This window comes from Centruroides vittatus, unplaced genomic scaffold, assembly GCF_030686945.1.
Source record: "Centruroides vittatus isolate TY-2023 unplaced genomic scaffold, ASM3068694v2 contig_1033, whole genome shotgun sequence".
NCBI classification, from domain to species: Eukaryota; Metazoa; Arthropoda; class Arachnida; order Scorpiones; family Buthidae; genus Centruroides; species Centruroides vittatus.
In genome coordinates, this window is record NW_027120671.1 from 913,186 (window position 1) to 934,108 (window position 20,923).

Sequence of the window (20,923 nt, forward strand, 5' to 3'; positions counted from 1 at the left end):
TTGCTGGTGCAAAAATTCTTTAAACACAAAACAAGCATTTATTTGCAAAGGAAAACAGATGATGACATACAAATTGCTGCTAGATGTCAATGAAAGTCATACCAAATGACGACAGCACCCTCTTGCACACATGCAATTTAAATGAACCATTCCCAATACTTTTTGATCACAGTAGTATAACTCATGGTAGTTTATACTCTATGGAAAACCTCTAGGACAGAAATAAAATTTTTGCATAATGTGCTCTACCTTCTTCCTCTGTAACAGCCATCAAAAGCTCAAAACTTTATGCCATTTATGAGGCACCATCTCAAACATTAAAACATTTTTCTATTACACTTCATTGTAGCTATAAAATAAGTAAAATTAAAAAAGAAATATTGAGAAGGAACCTCTTAAATCATCATCAAAGATACAAATGCTTATGAATGACAAAATTTTTCTTTTTTATTTAATTGCTTCATTTCTGTTTTATTTATCAATTAATATTAATAAAATATATGATGATAATAAATTTGTTAAAATAAATTTTAAAAAGTTTTGTCATCAATAATATCTAATGACGTGAATTGTTCAGTTCTTATTCACTTGCTAGCAACCGCAAAACGCAATTTCGCATAGAATTTGATTGCCACTGTCATTCCACAAAACGAGAACAGTAAAATCTGAATAAGTAATCATACTTAAGTATTTATTCTTTGTCATCTACACAAGTAATTTTTGCATATTCTACTTCCTAAAAATATATTGTTGTTAATACCAATTATTTTCAATAAGTTCTTTCATTTTATTTTACTCTAACATCCTCAGACTGGAATAGATGAATAGACCATTAAAAATCAAATGCAGAGCAACTCACTAATCCAAGCCTTTACTAATATGAATGCAAATCGAGCCAAATCAATGTTTGTTTTATTGCTTAATATTCTAGATGCCAGTTTTAAAATTTCAATTTTTTTTTTTTTTTTTCACAATGTGTAAAATATCAATAAATAACGACTAACCCGTTACAAAGCTACACATCCACAAGAGCCGAATTATCGGGCTAGAGTTGGCTATAATAAATAAATTAAGACAATTTGGCACTAGAGCTTGGCGTTAGGCGCCATCTCTTACTAAACTTAATAATTATAATTAAATTAAATAAATAATTTTAATAATTTGGAACTGGAGGAAAAGAAATCGGCCCGAAGCGGGACTCGAACCCGCAACTTCTGCTATCCGTGCAGACACGTTACCAGTTACGCTACCCGGACCTTCAGTCCGATCGCCTCCTCCAGTATATTAATTAAGACAATTTGGCACTAGAGCTTGGCGCCTAACGCCAAGCTCTAGTGCCAAATTGTCTTAATTTATTTATTATAGCCAACTCTAGCCCGATAATTCGGCTCTTGTGGATGTGTAGCTGTGTAAAATATCTTTTGAAAGTTCTAAATGCAAATCAAGATAGCCTATTATTTTCATGCCTGGTAGTACTGTTGGTATCAACTTTGTTTTAACAGTAATTCTATGCAGTATTGGTTTTCTTATTATTCTAAAAAGTGTTTATTGTTCACATAGTATTTTACCATTTTAAAGAAAGTTATTGGATAATAAAATTAGAGAAAAAAAAAACCAATAATTTAAAATAAAAGAAACTAAGTGAATCCTTTTCTTGATGTTCAAGTCGTCAATAAATTGCATCAGTCTGTAACTTTAGAAGGTAACTATTGATACCTTTAAACAATTTCTTTCTACATTTGTCAACATTGGTTGCAGCAGGAAGGCAAAGTCTAGTAACAGATAGATAAATTTCTCAACACTCATTGAAAAGTGTTGAGAAAATAGACCCTGACTGGGAGCAAAGTGACTTTGTAAGGAGGTCTAAGTGGCTATTAATAAGGATTTATCATACCATGATCAAAAAGGTAACCAGATTAGAACTTCTTTGTTCTTTCTACTCCAACTGAAGAGGGGTCAAAAGACCCAAAAAGTACACTTTGAAGTTAAAAGAATAAAGAAGTTCTAATCTAGTTCCCTCTTTGATTGGTGTGGTAAGTCCTCATTAATAGCTAAACTAATAGCTATATTGATAGAAGAGAAAAATATAATAATCAAAGGACACGAAGCTTTTTGTAATAATTTGTATGAAAGAGTTTAAATGAAGCCTTGCATCTTGTAAAATTTTCAACGAGAGGAAAAATAAGGCATAGCAAACAACTTTGAATTCATATTTTACAAAGGTGCATGATTATCATCAATGTTTTTTCACCCTGACAACAATGGATGACCCTCAATCAAGGCCAGCAATGCAAAACTAAAGTTGCATCTAGCAATACATCTGTATGAGATCAACATAGTGGTGGTATAAAACCTGTTTCATCAATTCTGACTATAAATAAAGTTATAATTTTTCTTCTCCTATTCTCACTCAGACTCTTTTAAATCGTAAAACAAAAACATCTTAATGCTGAGAACTTTCAATTTAATCATAAAAAAATGTTTTCGACCCATTCAATGGGCCATCATCAGGCTAACAGTTAGCCTGATGATGGCCCATTGAATGGGTCGAAAACATTTTTTTATGATTAAATTGAAAGTTCTTAGCGTTAAGGTGCGTTTGTTTTACGATATAATTTTTGTATTAGTAAAAATTTCAATACTGTATGTTTTATTGAAAAAATATACATACATATTCATTCATGGATGCCTGAAACATATTCCTATTTATTTTGTATTGATTTTGTTTATGCCACCTCCTCCAGAAACATCACTAAAAGCATCTCTTACATTATGCTTGTGTGTTTTCAATGCTTTTCTCACTTTATTTTTGGTGTATTTGGTTATATACAGGGGAGTGCAAAAGTACGTATACAGTTGAAAATCTGAAAAATACCAATGTTTGGTGTTCATTATTATTATTTTTATTATCTTTTATTAGTTTGTATTCCTTATTTGTCATTTTAACTTGTAAATAAAAATAAATGTTTTTTCTTCCTATTTTCTCCCTGTATGTTTTTATCCATAATAACAATGGTATACTTACTTTTGCACCCCCCTGTATATAACTCTACCTATTAACCATGGCATTTGAGAAAAGTGGAAACAACTAAGACAGGAACATTGTACTATTAATAACTGAGGTGGAAAAAGAAACTTATTGCAAAGTATGATAGTAGTACACATGTGGCAGATATGGCAGCAATGTTTAAACTGTCAAAATCAACAGTGTATGCCAGTCTTGAAAACAAGAAAGCAAAAAACCAGCAAATGTAATTAACATTATGACAACAACAAGGTGTGACAATGGTGACCACCAGGAAATACATTACCGAGATGGAAAAATGCCTCATAGTGTGAATAAACGAGAAGCAACTGATTGGTGATATTTCTGAGAGGATTATTTGTGAGAAAATCAAGCACGATGCATAGTAACCTTAAGAAACGGGGAATCACCACTCCTAAAGTACAGTTAATGGAATTTTTTGTTTTACTATACAGTATTTATGTATCTTATTTACTGTTTTCATGTTTTAATTTATTAAGCAATGTCCGTTAACAACTGGATAAGATATACCTTCATAAATACCAGAAAATTTTTTGCTGAATTTTCTGGTTTTAATTTATTACTTAGGGCATTTAATTGCCATTTAATTATGTGTATTTGCTGTTTAAGTTTATTCAAATGGTATTGTTTAACGTCTATGAACAGATTAATTAATGGAGAAAATTGATTTGGACTTCAAACAATTCAAACGGCCTCCAGGAACAATTAAATTTGAAATTGAGACACCAGTGTAATTATAAACAATTGTTTCTAATTCTATATTACTAATAGTAGATATAGAATATATAACTTTTAGCAAATATTCTCGATATATAATTAAGTACTAATAATTTGAACATTTTTACAAATTTTAAAAATTACATAGTAAAATTCTACAAAAGAATATTAATAAACTGAAATTTTCTACTATAAAAAAATTGTAGTCTATTCATCTTTTAAGAAAATTCGTCACTCATTTACTCCATAAAAACATTACTCGTTAAGAAAATTTTTTAAAAAGAAAACAAATAGTTATGAATTAACAACGAAATAATCAATACTTAATCAGTATTTCTTTGCTTATACATTCAATACGGCAATATACTTAATTAAATGACTGCAAGGTGAAAAAAAAATACATTGGAAGTTAATTATCTGCAACCATTTTCCTTTAAAAAGGAAGATAATCAGTTTTCTCGGAATACTCAAAATTTCAAACATTCTAAGTATCACAAATCTTCAATGGTATCATAATTTTCATGGTGCAGTTAGTAAGCAGCAGGGCTGTACCTTATCATAGGAATATTTATTTATTTAAAAATATTAATTTTTTCTTATACTAAACAATACTGATAACATTAAGCTATATAAGTAAATGAGATAACAATTAATGGAAATTTTAGTTTTATTAACTGTGACATTATAAGAATTTGTTAAAACAATTAAAAAGTGTACAAATCAAAGGATTATTATTTGTAATTATTATTATTAATCAGTAAGTAATTTATCCAGTGTTGTTTGTCTGATACTCAATTATAGCTAGCAAATAACCATGGGTATCATGACTAGCAAATAACATCATTTGCTGCAGTGCATCAGGCTTTCTAACCGAGGGTGAGAAGTTAGAGAAATTAATTATAAAATCGCAACTTCCTAAGGAGTGTTGGAAATTTCTATTCTCTGCATACCGAGAAGTACACGAGGACCCTGGGATAGTATAATTTTAAGTAATAATTATGATGGTGGGATGATAAAAATTATTTTTTATAAAAGCAATCAAACTATTACAATGTTTAAGGATATAATTTTTAGATGTCATAGTAATTAAATTAAATTCTCCTTAATTTAAACAAGATACAATCATTATCTTGATATATTGCAATATAAAATATTTAGTCTCAACTATTTACTACTAGCGGGTGGGCCCAGCGTTGCTCAGACAAAATTAACGATAGTGAAGATTAAGATTATTACATTATTGTCAACCTTACCTGTTTTCACAGAATGCAAGAATTGAGTTTCCCTGTTTCCAGACTAATTAGAAAATTTTTAGACAAGTCTAAAAATACATTCGATTTCCCGCAAAAACGAAAAAACTGCATCTGCGTCTTGCACGTCACTTTCTCTTAACAACTCCATTGTTACGTAACACTTTTATTCTTGACAATTCCATTGTTACATAACAGTTCCATTGTTGACACTTCCATTGTTACTTAACACTTCTATTGTTAATGGAAGTGTTAAGACTTAATCCTGTCCCTGTCCCCCATGGGGAGGAATTTCGAAAAATCCCTTCTAGTGTGGGTTGTCGTGACGTGCCCTAACTGTGTACCAAATTTCAACTTTCAGCTCCTAACCGTTTGGGCTCTGCGCTGATGATGATGATGATTATTATTATTATTATTATTATTATTATCATCATCATCTCATCTTGATTATATATATAGATTATCGAAATTAAATTAAGGATTTGAGTGCAAAAGGTAAGTGTAAAGGTGTCATTCCCATTAGCATGTTATAATGTTTGATAACAGTTGAACAATGTATTTCAATTTAAATACTGTATGTACTTTTTAACTATAACACGCTCTTTATTCTGATTTAAAAAAAACAAAACAGAAGACTTCTTAAAATGTTTAATTTTTGCATTTTTTCTGAACTTTCATTATGGTGTTACCATCTTTCATTCCAAATCCTTCAATAATGTATAATGAAAACTAGAAATAAATTCCAAAACTAAAAAAATATAATAATATCCAAGTACAAAGAGAATAAAAGTAACATGCCATTTTAGCTTTAAACAGATTTGATTAAAATAAAATTATTTGTGAATTTCTTTATATAAAAGCATTAGAAATTCATAAAAGACAAATTTTGATATAATAAATATTCCAAATATTGCTTTTAAATTAAACTTTTGTAAATTTGAAATATCTTAACACTAGAGAGATGAATAACCTCTGAACAAGAAAGTGCTAGTTTTCGGCATAGAAATTCCTTGTTAACAGATAAAAACATTAATTTAAAATTTGTATATTTTATTTTAAATCATTCACCTAATTTAAAGTAATTTGTTTCGGTTATCGCAATATATTATATTATACTTTAATTACTTTATAAATTAACATTAAGCATACACTTTTTAAAATGAGAAAAGATACGATATTAATTCATTACACAAATAAAAAGATATCGAAATTATAAACAGAATATTAAAACACAGGTTTTAAATTATAATTCTCTATCAAAGATAATTTAATAAATACTTGTAAAGTTTTTCTTATAAGCTAGATCAGGCCTGGCCAACCCACGGCCCGTCGCGTTAAATTGTGTGGCCCGCTAAGCGATATTATATATTTATTAGAACTTTTGTTTCCCGTTATGTGTATACCAAAACAATTAAATAAATGAAAATTTGCACGTGTCATTGTTATAATGAGCAGATACGAATACGAACTCTTGGTATAACAATAAAATCTTATTCATTTTGTATTTGTTTTACTTTTTTAAAAGCATGTTTGCCTAAATTGTGGCCCACCGTAATGTTACGTGTGATCAAAGTGGCCTGTGAAACAATTTGGGCTGGCCAGGCCTGAGCTAGATTGTAATGCTAATTTATAAAATTTTGTTTAGAAAAAAACATATTTGGATAAAACTAATCTTTAATGCTTATAGTGAAATGTGATAAATCTCAAGAACAATTATTGATTTTTTCTTATGAGATATATTCAAAACATTCTTTCTTCAAATAAAATGTACTTTGTTATTAAAACATCACACTTTGATTAACAACACATTGTCAGAAACATATAGAATCACAATGAATATTTTTGTTTAGAAAATTTATATAAGTAAAGGATAAAACAATTATCTATTTATAGATCCAAAACCACATTTCATATCTGGAAATAAAATTTCCGCATAAATCCGTAACGGATATTTACATGTCATGATAACGTTTATAGTTCTAACAATAACCTAATTGATTCATAACTTATAAATTCTTTATAGCTCATATTCAAATTATTATTAAAGGCATAAATGTTTTAGATTAACTATTATTATTATATTTATTTCTAATATTTTCTTCTGCAAAATTAAATCTTTTAAAGTTTAAATTATTCTGATGAATTATTGAAAACAAAAAAAAAAAAAAAAAAGCAATATTAATTAAAAATGTAAATATTTATAAATAAAATCAGAGCGTATCTGCCCCATCTGAATTATTAAACTCTAAATTTAACATAATATTAAAGTTTTTACTACAAAAAAACAATGCATTCTATCTTTTGGAAAAAAGCTTATCGATATTTTAAATATCGTTCAGTAAAGCAAAAACTTTTTAGTAGGTATCTAGTATTAAAATAAATTTCTCTGTGTAATAAATGATGCACATTAACAGAAAACTTTTCCTAATTACTTTCATTCATATCAATCAAATCAATGCTCTTTGATCTTACAAAAATGCCTAATTGGGAAGAATTCATTCAAACTGTAATTAACAATTTTGTTTATTTGATAATGATCATCTCCTAATACCAGTCTATTTCATCTAAAAAAAATTCTTAAAAATTGAATATATTAAATATTAAATTTTATTTCTACATCTTGATCATTCAGTCAAAATTAAGAAAGATAAATCAATATTCTAACTCTTGTATCTAATCAAATTGAAACGAATGTTGTAATATAATAATAATTTTATCGTACGTTCAAAAATATTCCCAATATTAATTATTTCAGAATGCATTTTTCTTCAATTTACTATTTCTTGTAAACAAAAAAAAAAAAAAAAAACATGATCGCTAATACCAAAATCAAAAAGTATACTTAATATTTTAAGAAGAATTATAATTATACCATGAAATAACCGTCAACATAATTAATATACATCTGATGAAAGAAAAAAAAATTAAAATGCAATTATACTTTTTCATTTATAACAATCAAATTATAATATAACTATATAATAAATCTACGACTGAGAAATTCGTTTAAAAAAACTTCAAACTATTTGAGACGTCCCATCTTTGGGACGATATAAATCTGCAATATACTCCAATATTTACAATGTACATAAATATTGTACAGTACATATTTATGTACGAAACATTTTTAATCATAATAGTCAAATGTACGTTGTAAAAAAGTTTGTAATATATTATTATAATGAAAGAATTTTATATAGTAAAATAAAATTGTCTATCATGAATTAAATCAATAGCTGATTTATATACAAAAAATTACATTGAAAATATTATTACCAAGCTTATATATTTAATTCTTATTATTTTAACATGTTACGGAAATTATTTATTACGAGCAATTATTTATTGTAACATTAAAAATTGAAGCCTGGCATTGTGACAATCATACTTTTAATTTATTTAAAATATATGCTTGCCACCTCAAATTAATAGTGGCTTGCTCTTGTACATCATACTTTTCTTTTAACAATAGTCGTGCCAGTCATCTATTAACTGCTTTCAGGGGAAAGTTTTGAATTGAAATAACAGACTTTAAGGTTACGTCGGAAGTTTGTAAATTGGGGTCTTCTGCACCTAAGGTTTCCATATCTGGTCTTATCTTTCACCTATCTATGCTGTTCTTGAGATTGAGGAAAGACAGACGGACAAACAAACGAATGGATGGACTACAGTGGGAATTTGTAGGTCTAAAATTTTTTCAAATTGCAGCCTAATAAATTTTATTTGATAAGAATAAAGATACTGTCAAACAACTTTGCATCAGAAACAGATTGGGAAAGTTATAAAAAATTAAAAGAACATAAAGAATGATTAAGGTAATATAAGTAATATTTTAAATAGTACGTGTTTTGTATGTATAAAGACTATAAATCCAATTGTAAGCCAAACAATAATCAAACTAATGTGAGGTCATGAGTAAGACTTGACCTCGCATGTCAAACTTTAGTGTGTCAGACCGAGAAGGTGAACTTTGACTTTAGCACTTGTAGAAATGACAAAATAATGGTAAAATAAAGGATATGGACATCTTTAAAATTTATTTTGTATACTAGTACTTTCTATATATTAACAGGACTTATTATACTGGAAATTATGGATGCAGATATTTAGTCTTACAGATCAAAAATAATGTTCTTTAAGAACACTATTTTTGAACATTATATATTGAGAACATTATATTGGTTGGAGTCAAAATGCAGGTTGAACATCGAAGACAGACCTATTTTTGACCCAATCTGGTATATATTCATCTGGATACAGAGAAAAGACCAATTAGAGGGAAATGAGAAGAGATGGAAACCAATAAAATGTTTGATTTGGGGACAAATTCTTTAAAAACCCCAAATTTCAAGAATGCAATGGCTTCTTTGCCCAAGTCTTTCAAATGTCAATCATTTTTTATTTCTGTGTTTTTGTTCCTACCTCCATCTCAGTCTCCCTCTCACAGACTGACATCTATCCCACCACTGGAAATGTTGACAGCACTGCCCCAGGACCAATCAAGACATCAAAGGAATTCTAACTTACAATCCAGGAACTCTTATCTGGGACTATCTTGGAAGGAGAGGAAGAGCCAGAAGACATTTCTGATGTTGAAACTTTAAGATTACAGAAAGCCTCTTTTTGTGCCAATAAATGGATTGTTTTGTAAACACAAAGACCTACTTCATGCCCTCCATCCACAATGAAAGCTCTGAATTGACTATATGATAACTAAATAGGTATCAGGCCCCAATCTCAAATTTTCACACCAAGATTTTACCAGATTATTTTACATTACTGAAGTTAGTGAATTCTGACATTCCACAAAACTTGACACTATAATTATCAATACCCTCAACACTTGCTTATTAAGGAAAGCAAAAACTTATTGCAGAACATTTTCAACTCTAATCATCATCAGCATTAAATACATTACAAGCTTAGAGTTCACTGTTCTTAATTCTTGTAATGTATTTAATACTTGAGATTGTTCAGAATAAAGAATGTTCATGAAATAAAATTTTTTGGTTCCTTAACAAGCAGTGTTTGAAGTATTGTTAATGAATTTTATGTACTTTAATCTGTTTCACATTTAGATTGAAGTCAATCTACAGTATATCACTATACTACCATGGTTAAGCTTGAAAGCTTGAAATACAAGATTATAATTGTCATATTTTCCAAGATTTATTAAAGCAACTATTTTATAATTAAATATAATTTATTAACTTTATTATTAAAACTGAATTTGAAAAAGCCATATAAATGATTTTACCTTTTGTTGAAATATAACATTACTTCAGTATTCAAATCCTTGATTATAATGTTTTGTGGTATAATGTATTGATTTATTTTGAAACACTATATGTGCATTAATCAGTCTTTGTAACTACTACTATTATTTATAATCATAAAACAAAAATTTTATATGTAACATCCTTATTCATTGAATTTTCTTCATTCCAATCTTATATAACAATTTTCAAATTCTCTTTCATAATGCTTCTTGCTCATGGGTTTGTAATATTGTTGTTATTGTAATTGTTTGTAGTGGTGTTATGGGTTTGGCCTATCAAGATCCATGTACCAGACATGGGTCTTGTTAGGCCAAAGAATATCAAGTAGGTTAATTTTTGGATCAGTTATATAGTATACAGATATTTTGGTAAACAGAGATATTCATATGGTAATGATATAGTTTAGTGTGTAAATTTGTCTACAAAAAATGGCAGAGATTGGTTTGAGCTGATTATTGTTCTCAAACAGTTTGTTCAAGGATGCATTATCTGAAAATCCTTGCTGGTTAAAGTGATGTACTCTGGCTGTATTATATTGGGGACAGGTTAATAGCATGTGCTAAACTAGAAAAGGAGTATTGCAAATGGTACAGATTGGTTGTAATTCCAAACTTAAAAGAGAGCTGTATGTTAGTTTTGTATAGCTTGCTCTCAAATGGGATCTGTAATAAAGATGGAACTATTCTTCATCTTTGAAATGTCACTACAATTGGCTGAATCCATTCAAAACATGGGCAGAATGTAGTGTGTACCTTTATTGAAAAATGTGCTTATTCATTTTAGTAATGACAATAAAATAGTCTGATTAAGTTTGATTATTCTTACACAGATGTAGATTTTATTTTGCTAATTTCTTGAATATAATTGAAGAATTTTGTAAAAAATAAATAAAATGCCCAGTGTACAGTTATTACATTGTATTTTTATTATTTATACTATTTATTTCATTAAGAAAATATTTGCAAATTTGGTATTTTGTAAATAAAACTATTAATTTTAGAACTTTCTTTCTTTCTTTCTATTCTTGTAATGTTTACAAAGTTAAATTAATTATTTAGATATCTAACATGGTTCATACTTAAAGTATGTCTTTACTTCCCAAGGCTTATAATTTGAATTATTATTTATAGTTACCTTAGAATATATTAACAATTACTTAAATTCTAAAATACACCATGACTCTAAATTAAATTTTAAACTTTATTTTTTATGGAGGAAAAATTTTAAAAAAAATTAATTTTATTGCATTTTGTTTTGTTTAATTAACAAGTTATAAAAACAATACAAATGCCACAAAAAAAAAGGTAATGTTTGGAAACTCTATTCCTATACTTAGCATATACACAGCAATAGCTTCTAGTTTAAATGCATCATCAAAGTTTTGTTTTAAAAGCATTTTAAATGTTAAAAATAAGTTTAAATTAAGCAGTCATTACTAACAATGCTCATTTAAACTGATGTGACTTTAGTATAGCTGAAAATATTTATTACTGGTGCATAATGTTGTATGTGTTCTACTTAATGATGACTGTTGATTGTTGTTTTTGACTGCAAATTAAGATAGCATCAAATTTTAAGATACCTTTATTTCAGGGGAAAAAAAAAAACAGTTAAAAAAAGTAAATCTCGGAATAGAGGAAATACAATATATAATTCTTTTTACCTCCATGTCCTTACTGTTTTACATTTCTGTGTAAATATTGTCTACTTGAACCTCGTTTATTAATAGGACTTATCAGAAACTTCACCAGTATAATAAGTCCTATTAATTAATAAACAAGCTCCAAGTAGACAATATTTATACAATATATATTATTTAACAACAGATTTTTGTTTGGTTTAAACAAGTTATAGTTCCTAAAGAAAAAGTTTTTGTTTCATACCATATTTCTGTATATCAAAGAGTATCCTCTTATAGATGGGGAAAAAAATCAACACTATATTTTAAAAAGTACCTAAAATAACTATCTTTAATAATAGTTAACATAAATCACAAATCAATGGGTGTCACTGAATAGTTATTGTATCAGTATATTTATATTAAATTTACATTGACACAGCAGTGCAGTGCTCTTATAAGCCAAAACAAGCTGGCACATATAAGAGCATGCTCTTATCTTTACAGAAATACAGTAGATATTTCTTGTATTTAAAAAAAGTTATAAAATTAATTTAAACTTCTAAAGCCATTACCTGAATATATTATTTTATTACAGAGAACTTTTAACTTATCTTCTTTGTTATTGTTAATGTTGATGATAAAATAAGAGAAGTTATCTCAAATATTTATTTAAAACTATTGATTTAAAATAAAAATGTTTTTTGACCACTATTAGAAATACAATGAAATATTTTAGTATTAAAAAGATATTCTAAAACTTTAATAAAAAAAATTTTTAAATAATGCTAAAATAAATTATCAAATATCTGATTTTTGTTTTTATTTAAAAAAATGCAAGTTCATTCACACTTATTTTGATCATCACTTATTTACCACTCCAAACAGTACACTACATTAACCATTTCACAGTAAACTAACCTTCTTCGTAAGAATCATTATAACTAGAATTTCTAAATTAGCATTCTATTGTTACGATTCCTAAAGTCTGAATTTATTGTGACTGACTGTACTATTATGTAATTATTTTCAGAAATATTCTAAGTAAATAATTTGCAAAGTTGCCAAATGCATGATTGCAAACTATACAGAAATTAAGTACAAAAAGGAAAATTATATATAGTAGTAAAACTCAGTGAACTCAAACTGATAACTTTTTCTTTTGAATAACCTACAAAGAATATACCAATATGATGTAAAAGTAAATCACACATTAAACTTATAATTTTAAGAATTTTGAAATATAACTATAATTATATGTACTAATAGAAATAAAATCCATACCTTAACAACCAGCAACAAATTTTAATGAAATAGAAATGTTTTTGATCTAAGTTTATAGATCTTCATCAGTTGAATATTTCTGAATGAAAATATTGTGTCAAAAACATTTTGTTTCATTAAAATTTGTTTCTGGAACATATTTTAAAAGGTGTATACTTTTATTTCTGGCATTCCCTCCAGTTTATAGAATAATACATAAATGAAACAAAATTATTGGTAATTCTAATTCATTTTCATTCATTATACTTTCCTTTAATACAATCTTAGAATTAAAAATGTAAAAATTTGATTTATAAATTAAAAGTAATTGTAATCTTACTAAGCATTTTTTAATATTAATTTTATTCATTATTTTTCTTTGTTATGTATTTGAAAAGTTTTTGTTTATATCATAAATCAAAATCAATCAAAGATTGCATATATTTAATAATGTGTCAGAGTATGTTAAAAAATAGTTATACGATGCTATAGATATTGCAAAAAATTATTCAAACAATTTTACGAGTCAAACAACAGTGATACTACACCGGAGTAAAGTAAACAAACATACCACTGAGCCTGTTACCAGTGTGTGTCTTCCAATAAACAGACCATTACAAATATTTTCAAACTCTCAGGTTCTTCTTCAACTAACTAATAACTCCTGAATGCAATTCAAATTAAATTTGATTGGAACACCAGTCAGAACTTTATCGTATGGATATTGATAACGTCATTCGAGCATGCGCCCCTTTAACCGCTGTAGAAGTTCTTGTCTACGAGCACCTGCCAGGCTGTTGACAGAGTGATTTCATCCTTATGATTAATGCAATTACCATCTTTGAGTTTAGCCATGCAGATGCAAATAGCCTCTAGCCATCTAAGATGGTGTACATATTGTGTAGTGTGGATCAACTTCGCTTGATTGAACATTGGTTCTATTCCTGGGTCTGAGGCATAGATGGCTAGAGCAGAGGTGGTCCTCGAATGTAGAATATCCACTGTGCGCTCTTTCATTCTCACTTCTAGAGAGTGCTTGGTGGATCCTAGGTAAACCAGACTTCTGTCCCATCTATGATCCATGAGTGGGATGGTATACACACCCGGGAGTCGTTTTTTGTTAGAGGTGTCTTTTCCGTTCCATAAAATGTAAAATATTGTAGCACAACTTCTATAAGCGATGCAAATATTCTTTTTCTTAGCTATCGCAAAGTATAGCGATTTAAGGTATGGATTGTAAGTAACCAGCAGGGTCATGTGACCCTCCCCATTATAAACTGGCAGCCTTTAACGCCTTAATTAAGAGGGCCTACACACACTTGTCTTCTCAGATAGCTCTCCGAGCCGAGCTGAGGCATATTGAACATATAGCCAAAGAACATGGTTATCCAGTCATCACTCATAAATTGATCCGCAGATGGCACCGTTGCCAGGAACTAGACCCAACCCAGGCACCTATCCAGTTCCACCCAGTATCATCCCGATTACTTGCATTCGTTTGGGAGTTATTAATTACCTGAAGATGAACCTGAGTTCGAAAACGTTTGTAACGGTCTGTTTATTAGAAGACGCATACCGGTAATAGGCTCAGTGGTGTGTTTGTTTAATTTTATGAGTTTGAAACCATTTAAACTGATTTCAAAACAAAACAATAACAATGCTAACAGCATGCATATTTTTAATTTGAAATTATTGCAAAAGTTAAAAAACATCACAAATAACGAATTTTCATTACAATCAATGAAAGTACATTTCTAATAATAGAATCATCTGTATATTTAAAATGAAATAAATACAATTTTTTTCAACAAATTCTCTTGTCAAAATTTAACAAAAACTGAAATTAAACTTCCTGATCTAGGTATATAAAGAATGCAAGAATTTTCAAACTGATCACGTAATTAATAATTTTAACATATTACTTATAGTCACCTGATCAACTTAAACTGTTGTATATGATTATTACCATTATTTTCTGACTGGTTTAAAATTTATTGAACTGTTTAACTTATCATGCATTAAAATTATGAAGATAATTTATAATTTGTATTGAAATATATTTTGAAATAAATAAATGTAATCACCATAACAAGAAAATAGACTACATAATGACCTGTTTAACACTGTACGACCTATCTTTTGTTTCTTATAAAATATAATTTATGGAAAATATAATTACTTAAATGTTTACTATCAAGCTCTTTATACATGTATATCCAGAAAGTTAATGAAAACCTATTTCAAAATTCGAAAAACAGATATGAATGCTTCAGAAAAACAAAATCAAAATGATTAGGTTTTACAATTATGCAGCTTTCATAAATTTTATACAGTATTTATTACCTATTAAGAAAAGCAATATATGTTCACTATATATAAATAAATAAAACAAACAAAAATTTGTTAATTCTAAATGTCAAAGTTTAAAAAGTGGTTTTAGAAATTTAGCTTCATTTTATAACATCAAAGAGTAAGTTAAATAAAGCAAAACAGACAGGAATGGAAATTGTGTAAACTTTGATCACGAAACATTACGATTAACTGAACTTTTAAGTTTCTTTTTAAAAATTTATTTTATAATATTTACTAACATGATACTTATATTAGAAACAATATAAACAATCAGTGATATATTACTTCAGTACTGTTTCCCCATTGTAACAACTTATAAGATCAATAAATTTATTTTTGGCAACTTTTATACAGCTTGTATGTATGTAGCACATTTCCAAAAGTATTATAAACAATAACATGATCCAGAAGAAATGTGACAAGCTATCTATTGAAATATATTGTGAATCTTTCCAGAATAAAAATGGGTAGTTTACAGTAATAATGATTCTAATTCAAAAGCAAAAATTGTGATTTAACATTTATTTATATTGTTAATTAAAGATGTTTCATAAAAACAAATAAATTACAGAAAATTAATGCAATACTATCAAAGAGAATATTGCATTAATTTAATACACATTAATCCAACAAACTTACGACTTCAAAATGGTCCCATGTTTTTAAAACAAAAGATAATTATATAGATTCTTTGTATCTATAATTAAACATTGTTGATAATAATACTTATTGAGATTTCATAACACATGATTATAATCAAAGAGTAATATCTGCAAACGGGACTGTTCTGTAATACTGAATACACCACAAAAACCTAAGTTCTTTCCTGTTCTGTTACTGGAATGTTTTTGTGACATATTCAGCAATTACAATCAAAAGGTGGAGAAAGTTAATAAAGTTTACACATTCCTGATTACATATATAAAATTAAAACTGCATTAAATATCAGTACATTACATCAATGATGAATCCTTTTCTAGATAATACCCCAACTAAAATTTTGTAGGCTTCAGGCAGACCATATGCATTTTTTCTTATGTAGTTTCAAGCGTTAAGCCTGCTAAATATTGACATACTTCATAACTGCCAGCAGACTAGGTACTAAAATAATACATGCTAGTGATGTGCAAACTAGTAATATGTAGTTTATTTTCATCTTTTTACTGGTCTAGTTTACTTTGAGTGCTTTTTCATCATGAACTACATCTTAATTATGGTTACATAATGGCATGAAACAGAAAACAACAACAAAATTATGTTGCCAAAGCCACAGGGGCCACACATTAGGACCTCGTGTGCCACATGCAGCCTTTTGGCCACAGATCATTCATCACTGCACTATATTATTATTTATTGATATTTACCATATTTTTTACCTTATAAGATGTACCATTGTATTGGGTACATCACATTTGTTGTGTCTTTTTTGAAGAAAAAAAAAATTCTTCACAGTGTGAGATACATTTGACTTATAAGTTACTAACCTGTAAGTCAAATGTAGCACTACCCTTGTATAGCTTAAAGCTATATAAAGTTAGTGCAATGTATTTGTATTTATTATTGCTTTGTTCATCAAATGGATTTGAATATAGGATGCATCTTAATTGTAATATCTAAATTGTAGCATCTTAATTAAGTTATCTAAAAATTCAGAAATTTTAGATACAAAAAAGTGCATCTAATAAGGGAAACAACATGGTAATTTATGATAGTAATTACAAAAATTAAGGATTTGAGAAACGTGAAGTCTGATAAAATCTGAAAGTAAACAAGGAAATGTACATAACAATACATTTAAAATTTTAATATATTGTTCAAACTAATAGTCAACTTCCGTATGTATATAGTTATCCACTTTATATCAAAACACACAAATATAAGATATATAAAATCTAACCAATTCCAAACAGTTACTTTAAAATATTTACATAGCCGTAACTCCAACGATACAATTATATTTTTGGGTATAAACATCAAAACAAATGTCTGCATATATATAAATATCCAAAAATTCTAAAACTGTTATCTTCACTATATATTCTGATCCAGGTATCAGCAATACTTGAATTAAATTATATCAAACTCTACCATTATAGACAATGAACATTTCCTTGTATAATTTTAAATTTATATTATTAATGCATAAAATATATAAATTTGAAATTAATAAACAAAATTACAAATGAGATAAAAGAATATCTTTCATATAAAGAAAAATCTTCTGAATATAACTTCCTCAAAAAACTGGAACAGTATATATAGATTCGAATATACACCTAAGCACTAATACACCTAAGCGAAAACGTTTGAAGTGTAAGTTTGGTTACGTTTATTTGCTGGAAAATTAGTGCTTAGGTGTATGTTCGAATCTATAAAATTCTTCAAAACAAATGAATATTTATAAAACAAAAAAGAAGACAAATCAGCAAAATAAAACATTTTTCTCTATATAATAAGACTTTTTTTCCAAAGTAAAATCACGACATTTCTGTTTTAATATATGATTTGGCATTCTAAATTAAAACATATATAAAATTATTTTCGTTTAGAATGCAAAATTTATGTGTTATTAATTTCTTTTCAAAACATTTCAAAATAAATCATTATACAGAATGAAAGCTTTTAGACAAACACGTTACAAATAAATAGGCTACATTACACCGACCTTATAAAGCTTCGTAGAATTTTTAACGTATCGCTTAAAAACGATAGGTTAAACATTCTGTAAAGCTTTACGAGGTTAGTGCGATATATATAATCCTCGACATTGTTTACGAGATGGATTTGATTACAGATGAATATTTAATTTAAACGCAACAATGTAACTCGAAAGATTTTAATTATCGTTATAAAAAAAAAATCCTGAAGTTAATTATTAAACTTGATTTCTTTTAAATGAAATAACAACACCGAAATAAAGATTTTTCTCAGTGTTTAAAAATTTCTGAATTCAAACAAAAACAATAAATAAATAAAATTTTAATGTTGATCATCTTAAACTTTACTAAATGCAAGAATTTCACATATAATAAATTATATATTTGAATAAACATTGGAATGAAAGAGCATTTAAAAAAAAAATCAAAGTTCACAACAGATCATCATTAACCGAAAGAGATCATAAAGCGAAATTTATTGTATAAATTTTCACGTGGTGTTTGAAAATGGAATTGGTTTTTATATCGAATTTCGTGAATAAAATCGAAATAAACTTAATGATTAAGTTTTACCGGTTGATTTTATATGAAAAATCATAAGTAAATTATCATTTTACACGAATATAAAAGGCTGACAACGTGACGAACCCCATTCGATACAAACGTGATTCGAATACGTACAGAGAAAACGCTATCCTTAATAATAACTACATATTCTTTTCTTTTGCACACAATTAAATAGTGAAAACAAAACTGAAACATAACCTTTCAAAACCGACATTTCTCTCCATTACCTTATAATAGGCACCATTTTCGCCGCATACTTCAACACACAATTCCTCCATCTTTAACAAACCTTCGAAGCACGAGAACAAGCTAGCAATGTGATAGTGTACAGTACGAACATACTGTACTTATCTCTAGCACAACAGCTAAACTAACCGCATAAAAAATATCATATAAAACATTCGTTAAGATTACTATGAGCGTTGATCTATGAAAGCCGTAACTTGAATTTAGATCTACGGGTCGTGACGTCACGCCTGACCACGTGACCAACGTCTATGCGGACGAAGAAAGTTACGAATTCGATAATAATAAAGATATATAAGCGTTATTTAATATAGAAAATTGTTTTTATATATTTTATTCGACTAATTTTAACCGATTTATATATTTGACAAAGTTAATTATCGTCGGATATGATTTTTTTTAATGGCGAGTTACTTGGCCCGTACGGCCGCGTGGTTTGCTTTCGGCCATCTTAAATTTTCAAATTCGTTATCTAATATATAAATGTCTTATTGTTCGTTAATGGCTTTATTTATTTATTATTAATTATTAAATGTAAAAATCAAATCGTTTTAGGGTATTTTAATACACTTTAAAAAATTCGTTAAAAGTAAATTATTGACTTCATCTAGAACAATTGTTTTTTCTTGTGTGTGTGTGTGTATGTGTGTGTTTCTAAACGCGTTTTGAAAATTGTGTAAAAAATTATTAAATGATAATTGCTTTAGATTCATTAATTAATCTAAAGTATTATTTTGTTGATTTGTTTGATGAAACCGTGTCTCTTTCTATAATTTAGGCTTAGTAAACACTAGTGTTGTGTTGTGTTACAAAGACGCTTGGCAAGTTTTCCATCAAATTATTTTGTATTTTCGTTCGTTTCTTATACCCAAAATATGGTTCCAAGATTGGCTCTTTATACCACCATTGACTCTTTTATATATCTCGATAGCATTAAAAAAAATTGTTGGATTAAATAATAATTCTTAAATGAAATAGATGCTAAGAACAGTTTCAAAAGGAAACAAATTGAACGTAATAATTGTATGTTATTTGTTAGTGAAAATCCAATTAAATCTGTCTAAATCAGAAGTTTTATGTAGATTCTGATCTCTTTATTAATTAATATTATGGATTTATGTATTTATAAAATATTTGGATCACTTAGCCTTATTAAAAATATTATTTTAAATATAACTTTTATCAAATTATATAAATTCGAGATGGGCAAAAGACCCTTTATTTAAAAATTATGTCGATATTCTATATAAAATAAGAATGGTTACATGAAAAAAACAATAAAACAGTAGATATTAAAAAAATATATCTTTACTAAATATGAAAATTTATATTTATTTTTAAAATTTTCAATATATATATACAATATACCCCCCTATAACACGGTAGATAAGTTCCGTGTTATACGAATCCGTGTTATATGAACCCGTGTTATAGAGGAGTCTACTGTATATATATAAACCACGCTTAACCACCCTCTACTGTATGTTTCGTAAGCTTTGCCTTTAGACAAGTAATTATCCATTGAGTGTAATTGTTTTTGTCAAAAGCCATACGGTAGCATAAACTTAGAAGTGTGACCTGACACCACCGTGTCCCGGGTGACACGGAAGCCGAGACAGCGTGTTGGATCGGTCACGCGAGCGGCCGCGTACACAGGTGATCGGATTCGGGATGGAGATGAGATGAGAGACAACGAACCGGAAGTGAATCACTCGTATACCAGGTTAACAACCAATAACGATTTAATTTCAACGGAAAAGAGTACATGATACAAAACAATAGACATATCGGGATAGATATATAGATTTAGCCTATCAATCTAGCAGTCGCAAGAGAGAGAGAGAGCTTACATGAGATACGCGTGGGGATAAATACCTTGTCGATAATATTGACACGATATAAGCCAAATGGGTCGAACCGGAGAAAGT

At 28.0% G+C, this 20,923-nt stretch overlaps 1 protein-coding gene across 1 annotated transcript in view; it reads right to left on the reverse strand.

Moving 5' to 3' along the window:
* Positions 1-19,240, reverse strand: part of Fmr1 (synaptic functional regulator FMR1) — a 104,912-nt gene extending 85,672 nt beyond the window's left edge. The window contains exon 1 of the mRNA XM_067262547.1: positions 18,977-19,240. Coding sequence (XP_067118648.1) covers positions 18,977-19,027 — 51 coding nt within the window. The 5' untranslated portion in view covers positions 19,028-19,240. The remainder of the gene's footprint in view (positions 1-18,976) is intronic.
* Positions 19,241-20,923: the final 1,683 nt, after the last annotated feature.